Source organism: Hordeum vulgare, chromosome 5H, assembly GCF_904849725.1.
Source record: "Hordeum vulgare subsp. vulgare chromosome 5H, MorexV3_pseudomolecules_assembly, whole genome shotgun sequence".
NCBI classification, from domain to species: Eukaryota; Viridiplantae; Streptophyta; class Magnoliopsida; order Poales; family Poaceae; genus Hordeum; species Hordeum vulgare.
In genome coordinates, this window is record NC_058522.1 from 115,435,102 (window position 1) to 115,453,566 (window position 18,465).

An 18,465-nucleotide genomic window follows, 5' to 3' on the forward strand; every position below is an offset into this window, starting at 1 on the left:
GGCAGTACTAGGTGCCGACACGCTGGCCAGAACGCTCGGTCGATCGTGCGTGGGCCGTCCGATCCGTCAGCTATATGCGAGCCACATCGTTAGATCTTCATGCAGCAAAAAATTTTGATGCAACAAATTTCGTTCACGATGCCGTCATCGGTTGCAACAAAAATATAGTTGTAGCAAAAAAAATATCTACGTGATCGTAGCAAAAAAACGAAGCTGATGATGCGTGATAGCAAACGAAAATAAGGGTTGTAGCAAAACAATCCGGTGAACTCGGGTTGCAACTCTGACGAACGTGTATGCAACTTTTTTAGTAAACGGTTGCAGCAAAAAATAATACCGGTTATAGCAAAAAACAACACGGTTGTAGCAAAAATTAAACGCCTGTTGTAGCAAAAAATTCAACGAACTCAAGTTGCACCCAACCGTGGATGCAGCTTTTTTAGTGGACAAAATGTAGCAAAATGAAAAATGTTTGAAGTAAATTTAGAGGTGTTGCAGCAAATCTGAACGATTCGGCCGGCGCGCGGTGTGAAAGTGTTTCCCCTTAATTAAAGTTGTAACACATGCCAGGAACTGCAAGTTCCAGAAATTTCTAATCCGACAAAATTGTGTGTCCCTAAAAAAAACCTATGCTACAGGCCCACAATGTAGAAGAGTATACGGTGTCCACGCCTTAGAACTTTGTTGCATTTTTCGCAAAAAAAATCAAAAATGTTGAATTGATTCTTCATCAAAACGTTAACATCCGAGTACAAGAAAGTTCTCAATAGGAGGATTTACACTGACCAAAGGCCAGAGTTCCGAACCCGCTCAACATTACAAAGAAAGAAAGAACATACAGGTGAGCAATGGTGAAAATTTTGGAGCCCTGACAGACCACTTTACTTGGTAGAAGTAAACTCATACATGGCCCCTCAGAATCAAGTTGACCAAATAAGTATTGAAGCCGGGTCTTGCAGTGTTATGCAAAGATCACTCTATAAGCCACGGTGTTTGAACTGATTCCCATTGAGCAAGCTCACCTTCTTTGAACCATAGTGCTACAAATAAGACAAGAACATAAGTTATTGTCAAGAATCGCTGCAAAACACCGGTGCACTTAATTGCTGCGAAACCAAGCTCCCTTCAAAAGCTAACATTCACACCATAACCATATAAATACTGAATCAACTGAATAGCAGCTGCCGGTGCACTGAATTGCTGCAAAACTCACTGGCGGACCTAGAATCTAACTACTAGGGCTCCAAAATTTCAACAGGTCGGTAAACAATTTAAAACAGTTACACTAAAATAGTACAGTACAATTTAGCCTAAATAGTCTGAAATAGCACTAAGTTGTTACAGAATTAATATTAAATATATCATACATATATTATTTTGCATTTTTGTAGGGGGTGCCATGGCACCCCCGTTAGATCCACCACTGGCAAAACTTACCGATTTCTCGCTTGCCGTTATCAGGGCTGTCACTTCCGTGGACGACATTCCTGGAAAAGCAACGTTCCATGATAATTTCTTTGATACACATAGAAGTGAAATCAAATAAAATGCAACAGAAGTACTGCAAATATTAGTGTTTAGACGTGGAAAGGCATAGGTGCCAACCTTCCTGTTTGAACTGCAAGATCACCCCTTATGGTCCCTGGTTCAGCTTGAAGGGGGTTAGTAGCTCCGATCAGTTTGCGAGCTGACGCTACAACACCAGCACCCTCCCAGGCCTTACAGAACAAAATAATAAGTAATATAAAGGCGAAACTCATATTGATCAAAATGTGAAGTTGCAAATATCTTCAGTTCTTTACAAATATATACCATGCAGACTACAGGTCCTGAAGTTATGTAGTCGATTAAATTGGGAAAGAAAGGTCTCTCCTTCAGATCCTTGTAATGTTCCTGAGGTAAAAAAAAGAGAGAACAGGAGAGTTATTAACTTAGTATATGTAAAAGCATTTTCAGTTTGTTGACTCTTAGCATTATATCATTCTCAACATTTACTTGTCTATGTGAAAACAAAGAAAATACCTTCTGCTCTTTTTGACTTCTAGAAAATCTGGCTTGAGCAGATTTGAGTGATATTTCAGAATTTTATTTCTAAAAACTGCTTGGCTGAGACATGCTAAGAAGTTTTCGAGTACATTCTATTATGGCACATACATAGTGTTAAAAAAATATTGTTTAACAAAATAAACTGGGACACGGTGTTCTATTGTGCCAAATACTATTTGATGCTGGCATTTTGGTCACTGCGAGTGATCAATGGTACCACTTTGAACTAGTACTATTAAACTGACAGAATGACAAGAGGATGATGCTTTGCTTTAGAAAAAAGGTATTGCTTATAATTACACAGAACATTTTACCATGCTAAGTAAGCATTACAAAGTGACAGTAGCTTTGAAGGACTTAATGCATTTTTTAAGAAAACCTGAGCCAAGTCTTTGGGGCACTGAAAAAGCTTTAGCCCCTTCAGCAAAAAGCCCTTCTTCTCGAAGCGAGAAATAATCTCTCCAACCTACAGGCAAAGACTATATGTTTTATCTGAATTGAAACAAAAAACAGATACCAAAACAGTGATAAAAGTCAAGAAGCACATACCAGACCACGCTGAACACCGTCAGGTTTGATCATAATGTAGGTCTGCTCAACCTCCTGCACAAAATAAAAATCTAGTTAAGCAATATCTCATAGTTAACAAGATAGAACGCAACGTTTCTTAGTTTCTTTAATAGGAAAAAGAATAGTTGGTAGTGACATAAACTCAAAGTTCTCGGTTTCCTTTTCTGAGAAGAAAGGGATGAACTAAGTTGGCACTCTCAAATGAAACAACTATTATATCTTTCAGGCAACAAATAAAACAGACAATGCAAAACATGCAGACTGCAAATTTCCAAATTAGTGATACATCAATTACTGGACATCTTGGGAGGATCACCTTGGCTCAATCTAATAGAATGGAGAACCAAATCACGTGCACAATTCGGACAATTAGGCATAGTTGGTCTCAAGCTCGGTAAAGAGGTGAACTATCATAGTCAATAAAAATGAGAAATATGAAACGTTGATGATTACAACACCGGGTTGTGCTTACGGATGTGGCTACATCGTTTACTGGGTTTATTCCCTTGGATGACAATCTTGGGTAAAAAATAAAAGTATGCATTAGGTTCCCCGAGTCCATTACTTGTCGACTGCCCTTAAAAAGTTAACTAATCAAACTTGTCTTGGTAAAGGGGATTAATAAATGACTTCACTGAGTACCATCTACCCACTATTACATTCCTAAAACTTGAGAAAAATGCTTTACTGAATCTTCTGGGAAATTGGTAAAATGATTACATCAACTTTAAAGAATTCTTAAAATAACTAAGCCATTTCTGAAGTTCTGGTAGGTATAATATAAGAGCATACCAAACAAAACCATGAGACTGGGACTCGCCCAGAAAAGATCCCTACCGTGTGTTTATGCATGTGTCAAAACAGATAAAGTTATTGATAGCATCGCCCTTTTGGAAAGAGGTTGGAAGAGGAACTTGGCTCCATGCCCTTTAACATCCTTAACTACACAACGCATTGTTACACATTTCCAAAAAAGTCACAATCAGGACACAGGGATCCCTGCTTGAAAACCAAGGTCAAAAGTTGGACCAGAACTCTGGTGAAAACACAATTGTAACGTATGTAGTTCACACACTCACTATATAGCAAATTTCAATATTTTTTGAGAAATCCCACTGACAGTTCCGTAGCTAGAGGTGAAACGATAACAAGATGGAAAAACTACTAAAAAGGTGCTTAACGAAAATGGCATCTTTCCCTTACAAAGCAATCTAGTAAACAGAAGACAACCCATCTTACAGTTTGATAGTTAATAGAAAAAACAGACCAAAAGATGTGTTGTAGGTACATCCATCATGGAACAAACCGACTTTTATTTGGTAATGAACACAGCGTAGCATGTGTCAGTGCTATACACTGCCAACATTGCCGGTCGCCAACTGACAGAAAGACAACAGCTTAATTTCAGTTCCTACCGACAGTCACATAGACAATTACTCCCTCCGTTCCTAAATATGTCTTTTTAAAGATTTTACTAGGAGATTACATACGGATGTATATAGACATACTTTAGAATGTAGATTCACTCATTTTCCTCCGTATATAGTCCCCTAGTGAAATCTCTAAAAAGACTTATATTTAGGAATGGAGGGAGTACTTAAAATGGTTGGAAAAGGTTCAGGCTGGGCCAGGCAAAATATGGCATTAGCCACATTATGGTGCATCTTCTTCATGTGTGCATAGTCACCCGCAATTAGAAGGGAGTACTCTATTTCTTAACAAGCAGCTCGTCTTTTTCCATTTCCTGAATAATCGAGCTCAACCAATATACCACAGTAAACCAAAACCATGAGAATTCACAGCAGCACCGAACCAAATTCCGCTCCTAGCCGGCCCTAATCTCCAACGAGAAACCTCGATCGAGCGCAAGTAGGTGCGAGCCAAGTTGAAGGAACCAACCGAGGAGGCGACGATGCGGTTGGGGGTGGCCCGAGCTACCCTGGTCGCCCTCCGGTTCCACCCCGCCGTGCTCAGCCCGACGCGGCCGCGGTTCCTCGAGGAAGCGGCGGCGAAGGAGAGCGACGCCGAAGGCCGGAACGTTGCGGAGCTCCTGTGGCTGGCGGCGGCGAGGGAAGGCCCCGTTCTCGCGAGCGCTGCCATGGCGTCCATCTCCCTCCTCAGCTCCGTACAGACGCGACAAAGGAAGCACGCGCACTTTTGGATTGGGAGAAGATGCCGCTGAGCTGCGGCCTGTACATACAGGATAAAACAGTGTACGCTTATACCGAGCGTTGACGTACTGTGTGTATTACGCTTAATTCAGGCAAATGCGTGTTTCATTTATCAGTCACAAGTTGTGCGTCTTTCCGCCGGCTACACGCCGATCAGGCCTACTCAGAGCTAAGTCTAGTAGAACCCTCAAACCCTTAAAACAAAAACCAGTTTTAAGAATTGAGAATTGCATATTTTTTATATTTGTAAGGGCTGAAAAACAGGGGCAAAAACTAGAACCCTCAAAATCGGAATACAGCCAGGACCGCGCGCGCCGGCTGCTGGAGCTCGCGCGCTGCTGCTGCTGCGGCGCCGCCGCGGCGAGCTCCTTCTGCGGCAGGTAGAGGGGAGGGGAGGGGCGGCTGGCGCGGCGGACGGGGCGGCTGGCGCGGCGGCCGGGGCGGGCGCGATGGGCGCGGGGGCGGGGCGCGACGGCGGCCTGGGCGGGCGCGGCGGGCGCGACGGCGGCCTGGGCGGGCGCGGGGGCGCAACGGCCGGGGCGGCGGCCGGAGCGCGGGGGGAGGCGGGGCGGCGGCGGCCGAGGCAACTTCCTCGCGGGGGCGGGAACCAACTGCCTCCCGCGCGAGGTGAGAAGTGGAGTACGGGTTGGGGGCAATTTTCCCTCCTAACCCTTACTTTTACAGGTTAGGAAGGGATTTACGGGTTGGATCTTTAATTTTTTTTACGAGTTTAAAGGTTTAAGGGTTCTAGTCTAAGTCGTTTTGTCGACGAAAACTGTAAAAAAAACGATTATTTGAGGGTTTGAGGGTTGTACTAACTTGCTCCGACCCCGCTTGCTTCTTTCCCTCCCTCCGGCTCGCGCGCTCCGAGAATCCGACGACGAGACCACCGACGCGCTCGCGGGCTCTGCGTGACACCATCCACCTCAGCACACGTCACTGACATGCGGGACGGGAACGATGCCCGATCCACCTGTCAGTGGAATGTTCGACATGCCAGCGTGTAAGCCTAGCGTGTGCGTTGCCTTTTATCCCTGGCCCACATGGCGGTGCCAGCACGGCCCCCAACGATATCACGTAGCCCCGCTCCCTCCGGGCCCTCTCGCCAGACATCCCACCAAGACAGCCGCGTGGGACAAGACCTCCTCTCTCTTCCCTCCCCACCCCCCTCGCCCTCTCCTGTTCCCCTCTCCCGTCGCCGGCGACCTCGACCACTCCGGCGGCGTCTCCGGCGACCCAGGCGCCGGCTACGCCTCCCCATTCATCCGATCGACAGATATCTCGGGCCTGGGAACTCTTACCCCCTCCCCACACCCACCGCGCCTCTTCGCTCTGTTCACACCCTCGTCGTCTAGTGTTCCAAGGAGCCAATCCCCAGCGGGCACGAAGCGCCTGGGCCGGGTGCCCGCGCCCCAGATCCAGCGATCCTCCTGCCATCGCGGCCGCCATGGACGACTTCCAGGGCATCCTGGCCCGCGACTTCGGCCTCCGCCCTAAGGGGAAGGCTGCGCCCATGTCGGCCGCCCGCGCCGCGCCGCCCTCTGGATCCGCCTGGGACAGCACCAGATCCGCCGCTGCCCCCGCGCCATCCGCACCCTCCTACGACGACCTCTTCGGGGCCCCGTCCTCCGCGCCGCCGCCCAAGCCCGCGCAGTCGACCTCCATCGACTCCATCTTCGACTCCTTCGCGGAGCCCTCTGCCTCCGCCGCGCCGCCCAAGCCCAAGCACTCGTCCATGCCCGTGTTCGACAAGCCAGTCTACGATGACGATATCTTTGACGGGGTCCCCGGTGTGAAGAGCTCCTCGTTGCGCTACGACGACGTCTTTGCGGGCAACCATGCGCCGGCCCCTGCAGACGACGACTTGCTCGCTGGTTTCGGAACCAAGTCAGAGGCTAAGGAGGTGCCGGAAGATAAGTGGAAGCCCGGGCCAGCAGCTTCCTCGACCGGATTTGATGATTTGTTTGCGGGGATTGGCAGGAGCAGCCCGGTGAAGCAAAGGTTAGCGGGTTTTTTTTTCTGCAATTTTTGATATAAAGGACGTTACATTATCTCTTTGTGGAACATATGAGTGTATGTTGTGATTTCAGTAGTCCTGGGACAGATGAACCCAAAGCTTTTGTCGGTACTCGCCTAGTGGGAAACGAGAAGACGTGTGGAATTTACCGAGCTGGGCAAATTATGCAGTCATATGTGCATATCTACTGAATGTTGCGTTGAGTAGAATCTGCACTTGCCAATATATAGTAGGTTTGCATTGGCATTACACAAGGTCAGTCAGGAATGCATTTATGGTCTGTTTTAGAGCTCTGCCCCTCTGAACCTAGGGATGCAGGCGGGCGCATCCACATCCGTCCGCGAGGTCGAAAACTCACTTAACTTTGTTGATTTAGTAATCGTGCTAGGTTAATTCTCATCATGCGGACGTTTGTGGACTCGCGGATTTCGTGGGCCTGCATGCCTATCTGAATCACTTGGGCCTCTATCATCCCTACATGCATCATGTCAGGTTAGCTGTAAAACCGGGCATACCCCAGGCCGGGCCGGGCTTGAGAAAGCCCAAACTGAAAATCCCAAGCCCGAACCCTGCCTGACCCAACCAAAAAATCAAATATTCAGGCCCGAGCCCGGCCCGAATGGATTGAAAAGATGGATTTTGGGCCGGGCCTCCATGTAAAATGGCTGTTTTCTCAAGCCCAAGCCCGGCCCGAAATGACTACCGAGTCTAGTTTTGAAGCCCGAGCCTAGCCCGAACATAAAGCCTAGCTGTAGGTGATTTGGATCGATCTTAGGCCAGTTTGTACCATAGTTGCCCGGATCGTGAGTCGGTGCCGTGCTCCATGACCCAGGGTTGTTGACCCAAATCGAGGGTCAGGGTCTACTCCAGGGTCGACATGGATCAATGGTCGGGACACGACCCCGAACGTCGCTGGATGACACCGGTGAGAGAGAGGCAGAGAGTGAGAAGAGATGAATACAAATCTCCGCCTACCCCCATCATACCTCATTGGTTCCGACTGGAGGAGACATAGATTTGTAGCGACTAGCGAATTGATAAGGCGGGGAGGATCAGGGGATCTTGCCATGGAAAGACAGTGTAGGAGCACAGGAAGTGTCACCAAGTGTGGCGGCGGCGGTATGCAACAGGATAGATGAAGGAAGCAGCGATGTGGGAAGGACAGTTAGGTCATGTAACATGGACTAATGGGCCTAAGTGAGCTGCTTTGTAAAATCTTCTGCTTTCTCTTTTTTTTTGAAGATGTCCCGCTTTTGTATATCCTAATCACCATCACAACCGTAGTGTGTGTCATCGACCCATACTCATTGCCTGGGATCACGTCCTGCGACCCAAATTATCGCCCCGAAGAAGACTACCCCTTTTGACCAATCGGTTTAGCAACCTTATACCCTCGTTCCGTAACTCCGTTCCTCGACCCGGTCGATTTGAAACCTGGCAACTATGGCATGTACGTGTACTAGCTGCATGTCTTTGGCGCATATGCAACACAGGTTTGATCAAATTGAGAGTATGTTTTGGTACACTCTGTTTTTCGTGCTTTCTAATGTATGATAGTTTATTTATTTATTTAATAAGTAGAATCAGTTGGCATAGATGAACTTTGAACTTGTAAGGGAGCAGATTATATCCAAAAATGTTGGAGCACAGTGCAGCAGCTTATGGTTGAGGGGTCTGCCACTTTGATTGGATTGAGCAAATTATAATCTAAGTTTGTAAAATTATACTGCATCATTTTGGGTTTGGTTTGGCTATTGAAACTGATTATTAGAAATAATCTGATGTATATAAAGCTGACCGATTTAGTAATTCTGATACATTGGTACATGGATTTGTTAGCCCTATCCGTACTTTGTGCTAGTTCACTTTGATTTTTGAGCTTTCAGAAAAAAAATTAGGAAATATGATTTGATTCAATTGATTAATGCAATTTAAAATGGGCTATACAACAAAGTTGATGAGGTTATGAACTTGTTGCCGGTTCTGTTACACGGATCTCTTGCGGTTAAGCAAAAAACTACATTGATCAAAATTGATGATGTTGTGTGAGGTGCGAGAGATTTTCTTTATTTTCACCTTTTTCACTTTGATAGATGTTTACTTCCTTACAAAAAGGCCCAGTTTGTAACTTTCTCATTTTTATGATCTCAGGCAAACTGCTGGTGCTAAAGAAAAGAAGGTGCCTACATCTCAGCCAGCTAGCATGTCAAGCGACCCTTTTGTTTCTTTTGAAACAACTTCTACTTCAGCCCGTCAATCCTCTGGGATATTCTCGGATCCCTTGGATGAATTGAGTAGGCATTCAAAATCTCAAGTAAAAACTGCTGTTGACAATGATCTATTTGAGGATTCTAGCACATTCAATCAGATCCCAAAATCAGAACCTTTGTTTACCACAAATTTGAGTGATGACTCGAAAGTTAGCAACGGATCAACCAAGCCCCAAGACTCGAGTCCTGAGCAAAATTTTCCGAAAAGAAACTCAGCCCAACAACCTTCTGTGGAGGACTTTGAAAATATTTTTCCACAGTCACAGTCTGCCCGATTTTCTGATGTTCATGTTGATAGTAGTGCTCCAGGCTCAGAGAAATACAGTGGGAATGGTATGGATGACCGGTCACCAAGATCAGATGAGTCTGAGGATGAGATATGGCTTACAGTGTCTGAGATTCCCCTCTTCACACAGCCAACGAGTGCCCCACCACCTTCAAGACAACCACCATCTCTTGCAATTAAGCAAAAACCACATGGATCAAGAGCAAAACGAAGGGATGATGATTATCTGCGGCACTCTACCCAAAACTATAACCATAACAAAATTTCAGTAAACCAAGCTGGTGGTTCTTCCATGGATGAATTAGAAGATTTTGCCATGGGCAAACCTCAGAAGTCAGCTTACGACAATGCAAATCCTTTTTACGAGGATGAATTTGAGCGGAATTCATCGGCGGCAGCATCTGCAGCTGCTATGAAGGAAGCGATGGACAAAGCTGAGGCTAAGTTCAAGCATGCTAAGGAAGTACGAGAGAGAGAACGTGATGCAAAGCTTAGAAATAAGGAACAGCAGGAACAAGATGATGAAGCAAGGTCGTATGCACAGGATCGGGAAGAGAGAGAGAGGCAGAACAAACTAGACCGGGAGAAAGAGATGAGACAAAGGGAGGAAAAGGAGAGAGAACAAAGAAGACTTGAAGAGGAGAAGGAGCTTGAGCAACAGAGAGAAAGAGGGAGGGGTAGGCAAGCTGTGGAGAGGGCTACAAAGGAGGCACGGGAAAGAGCAGCTATCGAAGCTCGTGCAAAAGCAGAGAGGGAAGCACGCCAACGTAATGAGAGGGCTGCTGTGCAAAGAGCTCTACAGGAAGCTCGTGAGAGAGCTGCAGTGGGTGCTAGAGACAAAGCTGATAGGGCTGCTGCTGAATCGAAGGATAGGGCTGCTGCTGAAGCTAAGGAGAGGGCTGCCGCTCAAACCAGGGAGAGGGCTTCAGCAGAAAGAGCTGCTGTTGAGAGAGCTCAAGATGCAAAGAGAAGAGCCGACCGAGCAGCAGTAGAAAGGGCCGCAGCTGAGGTTCGGGAAAGGCAAGCTGCTGAGGCTCGAGAGAGGCAGGCTGCTTCTGTGGCGGCAGCAGCGGCAAGAGAAAAACAGAGTAAACCAGATGACCTCGAGTCCTTTTTTGGTATGGGTACCCGAGCAAACAGCGCACCTAAGCAAAGGGCTCCAACAGTGGTGATTACAACAATCTTCGTGCAATAGTTGTTTTTATGGCAAAATTTTGCTAGTATTTTTCTAATTATGGAAATTGCAGGATCCTACGTTTAATGCTCAAAGTCAAAGTAGAGGGGCAGCAACCACTGCTTCAGCATCATCTATGCGAAAGGCATCATCTACAACAAATTTTGCAGATGACCTATCTGCGATATTTGGAGGAGGTACTAATTATCCGTAACAGGAGTACTATTTTGAAGTTTGCCAGTTATAATCTTCATTTGATTGGGTTATGTTCTTCTAGCTCCCACGTCATCTGATGAATTTCAAGCGGTTGAAGGAGAGAGTGAAGAGAGAAGACGTGCTAGGTTGGAGCGGCATCAACGGACCCGTGAACGAGCGGTAATGTTGATATAATCTCAATAAGGATTGCTCTCTGCTAAAAACTGTTGCTGTTCATAGTTGGTTGTACATTCCTGCTTTTATTTTTGATTTTCTCTATGATAGTGGAATTGCGATGCATGCATAAATGTTAGTATCATAGAGCTGATTTTTAACTTTATTACTACGTATGCAGGCAAAAGCTCTGGCTGAGAAGAATGAACGGGACATGAATGTTCAAAGAGAGCAGGCAGAAAGAGATGTAAGTAACTCTGCCATGATACATGAGCCGAATTTTCTTCTTTTGGCCTCTAATAAACAGCACATAATACTTTCTCCATATATTTGTAACACTACGGCAGTTCCCTTGTTTCCTGTCGGTGCAAGTGTGTGTTATTGTCCATTAGATGCTTGCTAGTGGCTGCTAGTGACTAGTTCCTTCTAATTGTGATGTCTGTTAATTCCAGAGAATTTCGGAAAGTTTAGACTTTGAGATTAAGCGATGGGCTGCTGGAAAAGAAGGCAATTTGCGGGCCCTGCTATCAACTATGCAATATGTGAGTCCTTATAAACTGCTAAAATTTGAGGCAATTCTTAGTTATTTCTGTCATTCTCTTTGTTCTATCCTTCTTTTAAACAGAAGCTACATATTACCTCTGTCCCAAAATTCTTGTCTTACATTTGTCTAGATACGGATGTATCAGACTAGAATTTTGGGATGGAGGGAGTATGTGTTTTTGCATTGTCTACTTGAATATATTATTTGTTGTTCAAATTCGTAATGTGGTTATTTATCCTGTAATTTTGTAATGCGTTATGGTCAACACATAGTTTCTCTTGTCTAAATTTTGTTCTGAGGATATTTGTTTGAGCATTCAGATTCCTGCAATCCAAGTCTTAACTGCATGTTTCATGGCATTGTACAGTTTTGATTATTTGCTGATGCTTAAATGTACTATATTCCCAATGTTCCTCGTTGACTTAGGCTTTTGCATGAACTTGTTGGTGCATGCAACTCCACTCATCTCATCATTTGGCCACCTCTGGTCTCCACCACAAACCGTCGCTTGGTTGGTCGTGTTCTTTCCTCGGTCTATGAAAAAACCAGACAAGCCCAGTTGGCTGTTTTTCCTCCACTAGCAAAATGGCCCGTGCGTTGCCACGGAAGAAAAAAAACATAATCTCCAATGATGGTGACCACATTATGTTCACATATCATCGCTTGATTTAGAAATTTTGTGCACAAACGCAAGAAAATATTTCTTCTTTTAAATTTATTCACAAGTTGAAGCAATCGTTACATTTTCAAAAAATATATATCATGGTTGTCAAAAATCTTGGTAACTCAAAGATTTATTCTGAATTTCAAGATTTTTTTTTAGAAAACATACAATAGTAATCCGATCCATTCAACAGTTAATTCTTCAAAATTCACACAGGTATATTGTCACAAAGACTTAGAAGCATTAATGTTTAACTACATACATTAGATCTTTCGTGAACAATTTTACAAATATGGGAACGATTTTAAAATCGAGAACATTTTTTACAATTTACAAACATTTACTAAAAATCGTGAATATTTTTTATATTTCGAACGGGTTTAAATATTTTCTTTTGAATTGGCCACCAATTCAACAAAACACGAACATAATTTTTTATGTTGGAGGATTTTATTTTAAATTCACAAACATTTTTTGAAATGAATGAAGTTTTTCTGAATAAACAAACATTTTTATAAATCAGTAATGTATTTATTAAATTCATGGACATTGTTTTGGAATTTGCAAAAAAATAAAAAAATCCGGCGCTTTTTTTGAATCCTATTTTTAATTCAAAATAAAAATTCGTCAGCATTTTAATCCAAATTCCTATTTTTTAATATGCAAAAGTTTTTGTAATTCTAAATTATTTAAATTTTAAATAAACAAAAATGGAACGGAAAATTTTAAATAAAAAACAGAAACTATCAAAACAGGCATTAGCTATTTTTAAAATTTTAGGACATATTTTCAATTAGAAAGCATTTTGTTAAATGCATTTATTAGTTTTTAATACATGGAATTGTATTTGAGATCATGGACTATTCTTATTGTACAAAGATTTTTATAAAATTGCAAACATTTTATTGTATATGCGAGCATTTTTTACAAAACTCCAAGCAGTTTTTGAAGTTACAAACATTTTAATTTTTTAAATATGTTGATTTATAATTTTCAGTTTATTAAAATTTTAAAGATTATTTAAAGTTCTAAATTATTTAAAATAAAAAAATAAAACGGAACTGAAAATAAATAAATAAACGGAACTAAAAACAGGCGCCTGTGCATGGGCCGGCCCATTCGGTGTGCTGGATATTCTCCCAGCGTGCAGAGCTTAATATAGGAGGTTTTTACATGGGCCGGCCCAGTCCAAGATTTTTCGCTTTGTGAAACGTTTTCTATTACTTACCGGTGGCATGGTGGGTAATTTATGCAAACTTTAGGGGTAATTTTCAAGACGGATGACCAGAAACCGAATTTGCTTTATTATTAGGGAGAGATTAATAATTTTCATGCCAATCTTGTTCCACTTTCCAACACTTGGTGCACAAGTTTTTTCCCTTCTGGATTCATGATATCTCATCATGGGTGGAGGCTGCACGTGGGCTGGAACAGAGACTAATGCATTGCTGACCCTGATTCCAAACTCCTGAGCAAACCTATCCTTTGCATATTTGTTGCTGGGAACCATCTCATCTTATGGACTTCTGCTGCGGACATCAATAGTGCTCTAGGTATATCAGCCACTTATTTTTCATCAAACTTCTTAGAGTATATTCCCGTGACAATCTTGCACGCTTCCACAGGCAAATATGCATACTGAGAATTAGCGTGGAAGATTGTGCAAGGGCAAATGTATTCTAAGAAGTTTAATGATAAACATGTGATGAACATACAAAGAGCAACCTGTCATTGTCCCCTGTAAGGAGCAGAGCGTCTGTGAGATGGTTCTCGAAATAAGCAGAGCATAGATTTGCCCAGTAGTTTGAAATCAGAATCACCAGTGAACAAGTCTATGTTCCACTTTCCATCTCCTGTCCATTCAACACTCGTGGTGAGTTATCATGGATCTGAAAGGGATAAAACTTGTGTGCCAAAAGCTGGACAGTGGAGCATGATAGAGGAACTGTGGTCAATCGGGCTTATTCCATATTTTCATGAATGCATCTAAGATGACTGGTGAGGCGGTGGCCTAAGATGAGAGGGCAGTGGTCAGAGCCCAGAGGTGTGCAGCTGGATGAGGGCATGTGCTAGAATGGTTTGGTCATTGTGTGCCGGTACATGGGCGGCGAGGATGTACCCCGAGGGAGATACAAGCGCCCGATGATGCAGAGGCATCGGTTCAAGTCGCCGACTAGCGCAAGTGTTTGATATGGCAGAAGCAGTGGCTGCATATATCCAGTAGCCAAGAGGAGGGTGGTCCACGGGAAGGAGTGGATAAGGAGGGGTGGGTGGCGAGCTATGGCAGCTGGAACCTGGAAGAGGTATATAATAGGCAGCTAGGGTTCTGGTGGGTGGGAGGAGAACAAAGAAATTTAGGCTCTGATACCGTACGGAGTTGCATGCACCAATCAGTTAGCCGGAAAGCCTAATACCAATTTCAGTACTTATATCTTAAGATCATTTTCGTAAATGTGCTGCAATACCATCTTTGTAGCAACAATGTGATCTGCATTTCATATTTGCTGGTTAAACTACATTTTTCCCCAAGAATGTGTTATAACTGCAACGAAGTATACTATGTTTCATGCCACATATAAAATAATTAAAATCCTTTGCTGTGAGCTGTCCCATATAGTGGATGCAATCTCTCTCTCTTCCACCAGAAACATGTTTGTGGTTATGTTCTCTCCTGTTGTTATAGCTGTGTTTGAGCTTCTTTCAAACAACAACTCTTTTCTATCAACAGTCAAAAGCTGTTGGGTGGAGTACTAATTATGCACATGGAATTGCATTATAAGATAAGCTAGAAAAGAAGTTCTGTGTTTTCCCGGCGGTAATCCATGTATTATTTCTAAACAGGTACTTTGGCCAGAATGTGGATGGCAGCCTGTATCCCTGACAGATCTTATCACTGCTGCTGCGGTTAAGAAGGTGTACAGAAAGGCAACTTTGTGCATCCATCCTGACAAGGTGCAACAAAAGGGTGCAAATCTACAGCAGAAATATATCGCTGAGAAGGTTTTTGATCTTCTTAAGGTGTGTTAACTTGTCTGTTTCACACCAGTATGATGCTTTCTTTAGCTCAGGATGTGTACGTTAAAGCTGCATGTACTAGATGATACTCTGCACATTGCTGCGGAATCTGATATATAGTTTCTAGATATTGTGTAGAATACTTGTCCAATCTTTGTGATTTATACTATGTGAGAAATTTCTGCATAAGTTAAAAAAATCTTAAATGAATAATTGTGCATGCCACAATTAAATGCAATGTCATTTAAAACCCGCTTGGAATGCACTAATGCGTGTTGCATGGTAGTGGATCAAGCTAGTAAACCTAACGGCTACAACAATTTTGATGATGTGAAAGCATGCATGTTGAGATAATGAGTAGTGGGGATTACTTTCTTAGGTGTATACTCCACCCGTCCCATAATATAAGAGTGTTTTTGACACTACACTAGTATAAAAAACGCTCTTATATTATTGGATGGAGGGAGTAGAATATAAGAGACCTTTTTGCTATTGATGCACGATTTCTATTTGAACAAGAAATATATACTCCATAAGGTATCTCATTGTTTAGCTCAGGGTGAGTACTAGATGGGTCTTTCAAGGACAACCTCTTTGGTTGTGTTTCTGTTATTACATATAATATGGTCGGTTGAGTCAACGATGGCTCTCTGAATGTTCTACATGGACATACATGGTCTCTCTTCTTTTGACCTTGCACATTTAAATAACCTATTCACCAGAAGCTGGTTTGTTAACTCCATAAGATGCCTGTAAAGCACTAGCTGTGAGCAGCTACTAAGCCCAGTCCAAATCAATGCTAGCATACTATTGACCTGCTAGGCTGCCGTGTTGCTAGACAAACATATGGTGATATAATACACCTGGAGTGATTTAGTTTAGGATTTAATATAGCAGTGAGCTTATATCTGTTCACTCTTATGTATTTGTATATTATATGAGCTCGTAATATGTATTTGTTTATTTAATTTTCAAGGCTTGTATTTAACAATGATTTCCCTGTAATATGTGTGTTCATGTCACCTGTACAGTGATGCTAATGTTTTGTGCTTTTGTTCCCAATTACGACCCTTTGACGTTCCCCAACATTTTATTAATCCTCTTCTCTGCATGCATTAAACAGGAAGCCTGGAACAAATTCAACTCAGAAGAGCTCTTCTAGACATCACTACGGGAACAAGCATATTATGTGCTCGTCTTCACCTGCCTGGTGGTACTCCAGGAGAAGGAACGCCGTCCACCGCTTGGAAGTCCAAGCTGGAGCGGTCAGTCATGCCGTGAGGGGAAACCATGAAGTGATCAAGTGAAAGCCCCACCAACCATTATTTATTATTGTATTGCTGTTTGCTACATCCATCTTCTTCCTTTCACCTTGTGCATGTGTCGATTCGATGGCTATTCGCAGCTGCTGCATGCCAGCGGACCTTCAACCAGTAGGTGTACATTAGCGTCCTTTTTGCTCGGTTGATGGTGGGTTGTGTGTAGCAGCAGAGCGGGGTCAGCGTTGTGATTTTTGGGGTCCAATGTGCTTCATTTTACTTTGGGAAGACCAATGTTACATCGATCATGGCTGTCATCTGGTTGATGCCATGGGCACTGTCATACGTTATGTTGTTGTTTATAGGGATCTGCTAGTGCAATCACTGGAGCCGTGCCTAGTTATTTTCCCCCACTGTATGATTCTGTATAAAGTTGATTTGGAATTTTGGCTAGTTCGATTGCCCTGTTTTACAGAGCAGTCGTTTGGTTTCCTTGTTCCTGGGATATAATTGGTTCAAATTGCCCAGTGCTTTGCTAATTATGTTGTTATAAGAGAACGGATGTTTGGCTCTCGGCCTTCATGGAGGCCTTTTTTTTAAAAACAAATCAAATTCAAATTTTCTGGTTTCAAGAAAATCATAAAATGTTGATGCAAGTAAACAAGGATGTTATGTGTATGTGTAAAATTTCAGGATAATTTTTTTTAAATGCGACCTGTACAAGAAAAACAAATTCATGGTTTGAAAGGATGAGTAGTGTCATGTGTTGAAAAGCCCTGGATTTCTTTTTTGCACACATGTATGTTTTGCCTTTATATATATCCGTGTTTGTTTTTCAGAATTTTTAGAAATATAATTTTTTTGATGAAATTCAAATTTTCAAAATCGAGCTCCATGGAACTCGGCCTTCAAAGACAATATTCGTTGTTATAATTGCTGTCTTCTGAAATAACAAATGCAACGTGATGGACATACACACTTAAATACTTCCTCCGTCCTAAAAATTTTGTCTTAAATTTGTCTAGAAATAAATGTATTTAAATACTAAAATGTGACTAGGTATATTCATATCTAGACAAACTTAAGATAAGAATTTTAGAACGGGGGAGTATGTCGCTATGATTACAGAGTACTAGAATTAACCTGGGCCTTTATCTCCACGTGCTCGGTCTAAGCAAAGTTAGCCCCATCCACGTGTGAAGCTGAGCCCGACTGTATCATCTTTCCACTGTCCGGGTGAAACTTTTTTTTAGTAACCACAAATATTCCATTAGAAATACGAATTATAAATTTCTTGCAATATTGCATCAACGACTCCACAAAAAGTAAAACTAGAATTTAACTCCCAGTCACGCCCAAACGTGATCCATCAGAGCAACTCAAATGAGACCACTCATTTCGTCCGTTTGGGACGACCCACAACCAAAACGCGTCCGCGCCGATTCATTTTCGGCTCAAATTTGAGACTGAAATGCGTCGGCGCATGCGTCCCCTTGGTGTTCGCCCCAATCATCGCGGTCAACATTATTTATGACGGCCGTCGTTCTCGGGTCCACGCGTCAGCGACCGCGACCGGCTTCTTTTAATCCGAGCACCCTCGTCGTCCACCCCCGCGCGCTTCTTTCAGAGAAGGCCGCCTACCTTCAAGCTAAGATGGCGCTGCGCCTGACGAACGAGCGCGCCCGTGCTGCGCCACCGCCGACACCAGCACTACCTGCGTCGGCACAGCCCGTCCCCGCGCCGGCACAGCCCGACCTCGCCGCCGCCGCGAGGACGCCTAGTTTTTTTTTCTTTTTTCATTAATAATGTAAAGCATGGACTCTCGTCGGCCTTTGTGACCGGCTTTTAATGTTTAATTATGCATGTTTGGTGCACGCCGGCAAAAATGGGTGGAGCCAGCGTTGGGCGCATGCACCGACCTAAACGTCAAAGCAAACGTTTGTGTCCGCCTGGTCGACCCAAACGGACAAAAAACGGACAAAATCGACGTTCGTTTGGGTCGGCCCGTTGAAGTTGCCCTCACCATCTTATACAGTCGTCGAGGCAATACAAAAGAAGTAGGGAATTCCCTTCGTACCCA

The 18,465-nt window shown here is 43.5% G+C and overlaps 2 protein-coding genes across 2 annotated transcripts; one reads left to right on the forward strand and one right to left on the reverse strand.

Moving 5' to 3' along the window:
- Nucleotides 1-707: 707 nt before the first annotated feature.
- LOC123400132 (nucleoside diphosphate kinase 2, chloroplastic) lies at nt 708-4,800 on the reverse strand. The gene is made up of 7 exons (XM_045094545.1): nt 4,516-4,800; nt 2,596-2,649; nt 2,426-2,512; nt 1,813-1,893; nt 1,606-1,718; nt 1,438-1,487; nt 708-1,040 (listed from the first exon to the last, which is right to left on the reverse strand). The coding sequence occupies exons 1-7, from the start codon at nt 4,723-4,725 to the stop codon at nt 973-975; spliced, it is 663 nt and encodes a 220-aa protein (XP_044950480.1). The 5' UTR covers nt 4,726-4,800; the 3' UTR covers nt 708-972.
- A 1,097-nt stretch (nt 4,801-5,897) lies between these two features.
- LOC123400131 (auxilin-related protein 1-like) lies at nt 5,898-16,838 on the forward strand. Its single transcript, XM_045094544.1, has 8 exons — nt 5,898-6,788; nt 8,956-10,528; nt 10,608-10,731; nt 10,812-10,909; nt 11,085-11,150; nt 11,356-11,445; nt 14,953-15,129; nt 16,250-16,838. Exons 1-8 carry the CDS (start codon nt 6,235-6,237, stop codon nt 16,286-16,288), a joined length of 2,721 nt encoding a protein of 906 aa, XP_044950479.1. The 5' UTR covers nt 5,898-6,234; the 3' UTR covers nt 16,289-16,838.
- The last annotated feature ends 1,627 nt before the right edge of the window (nt 16,839-18,465 follow it).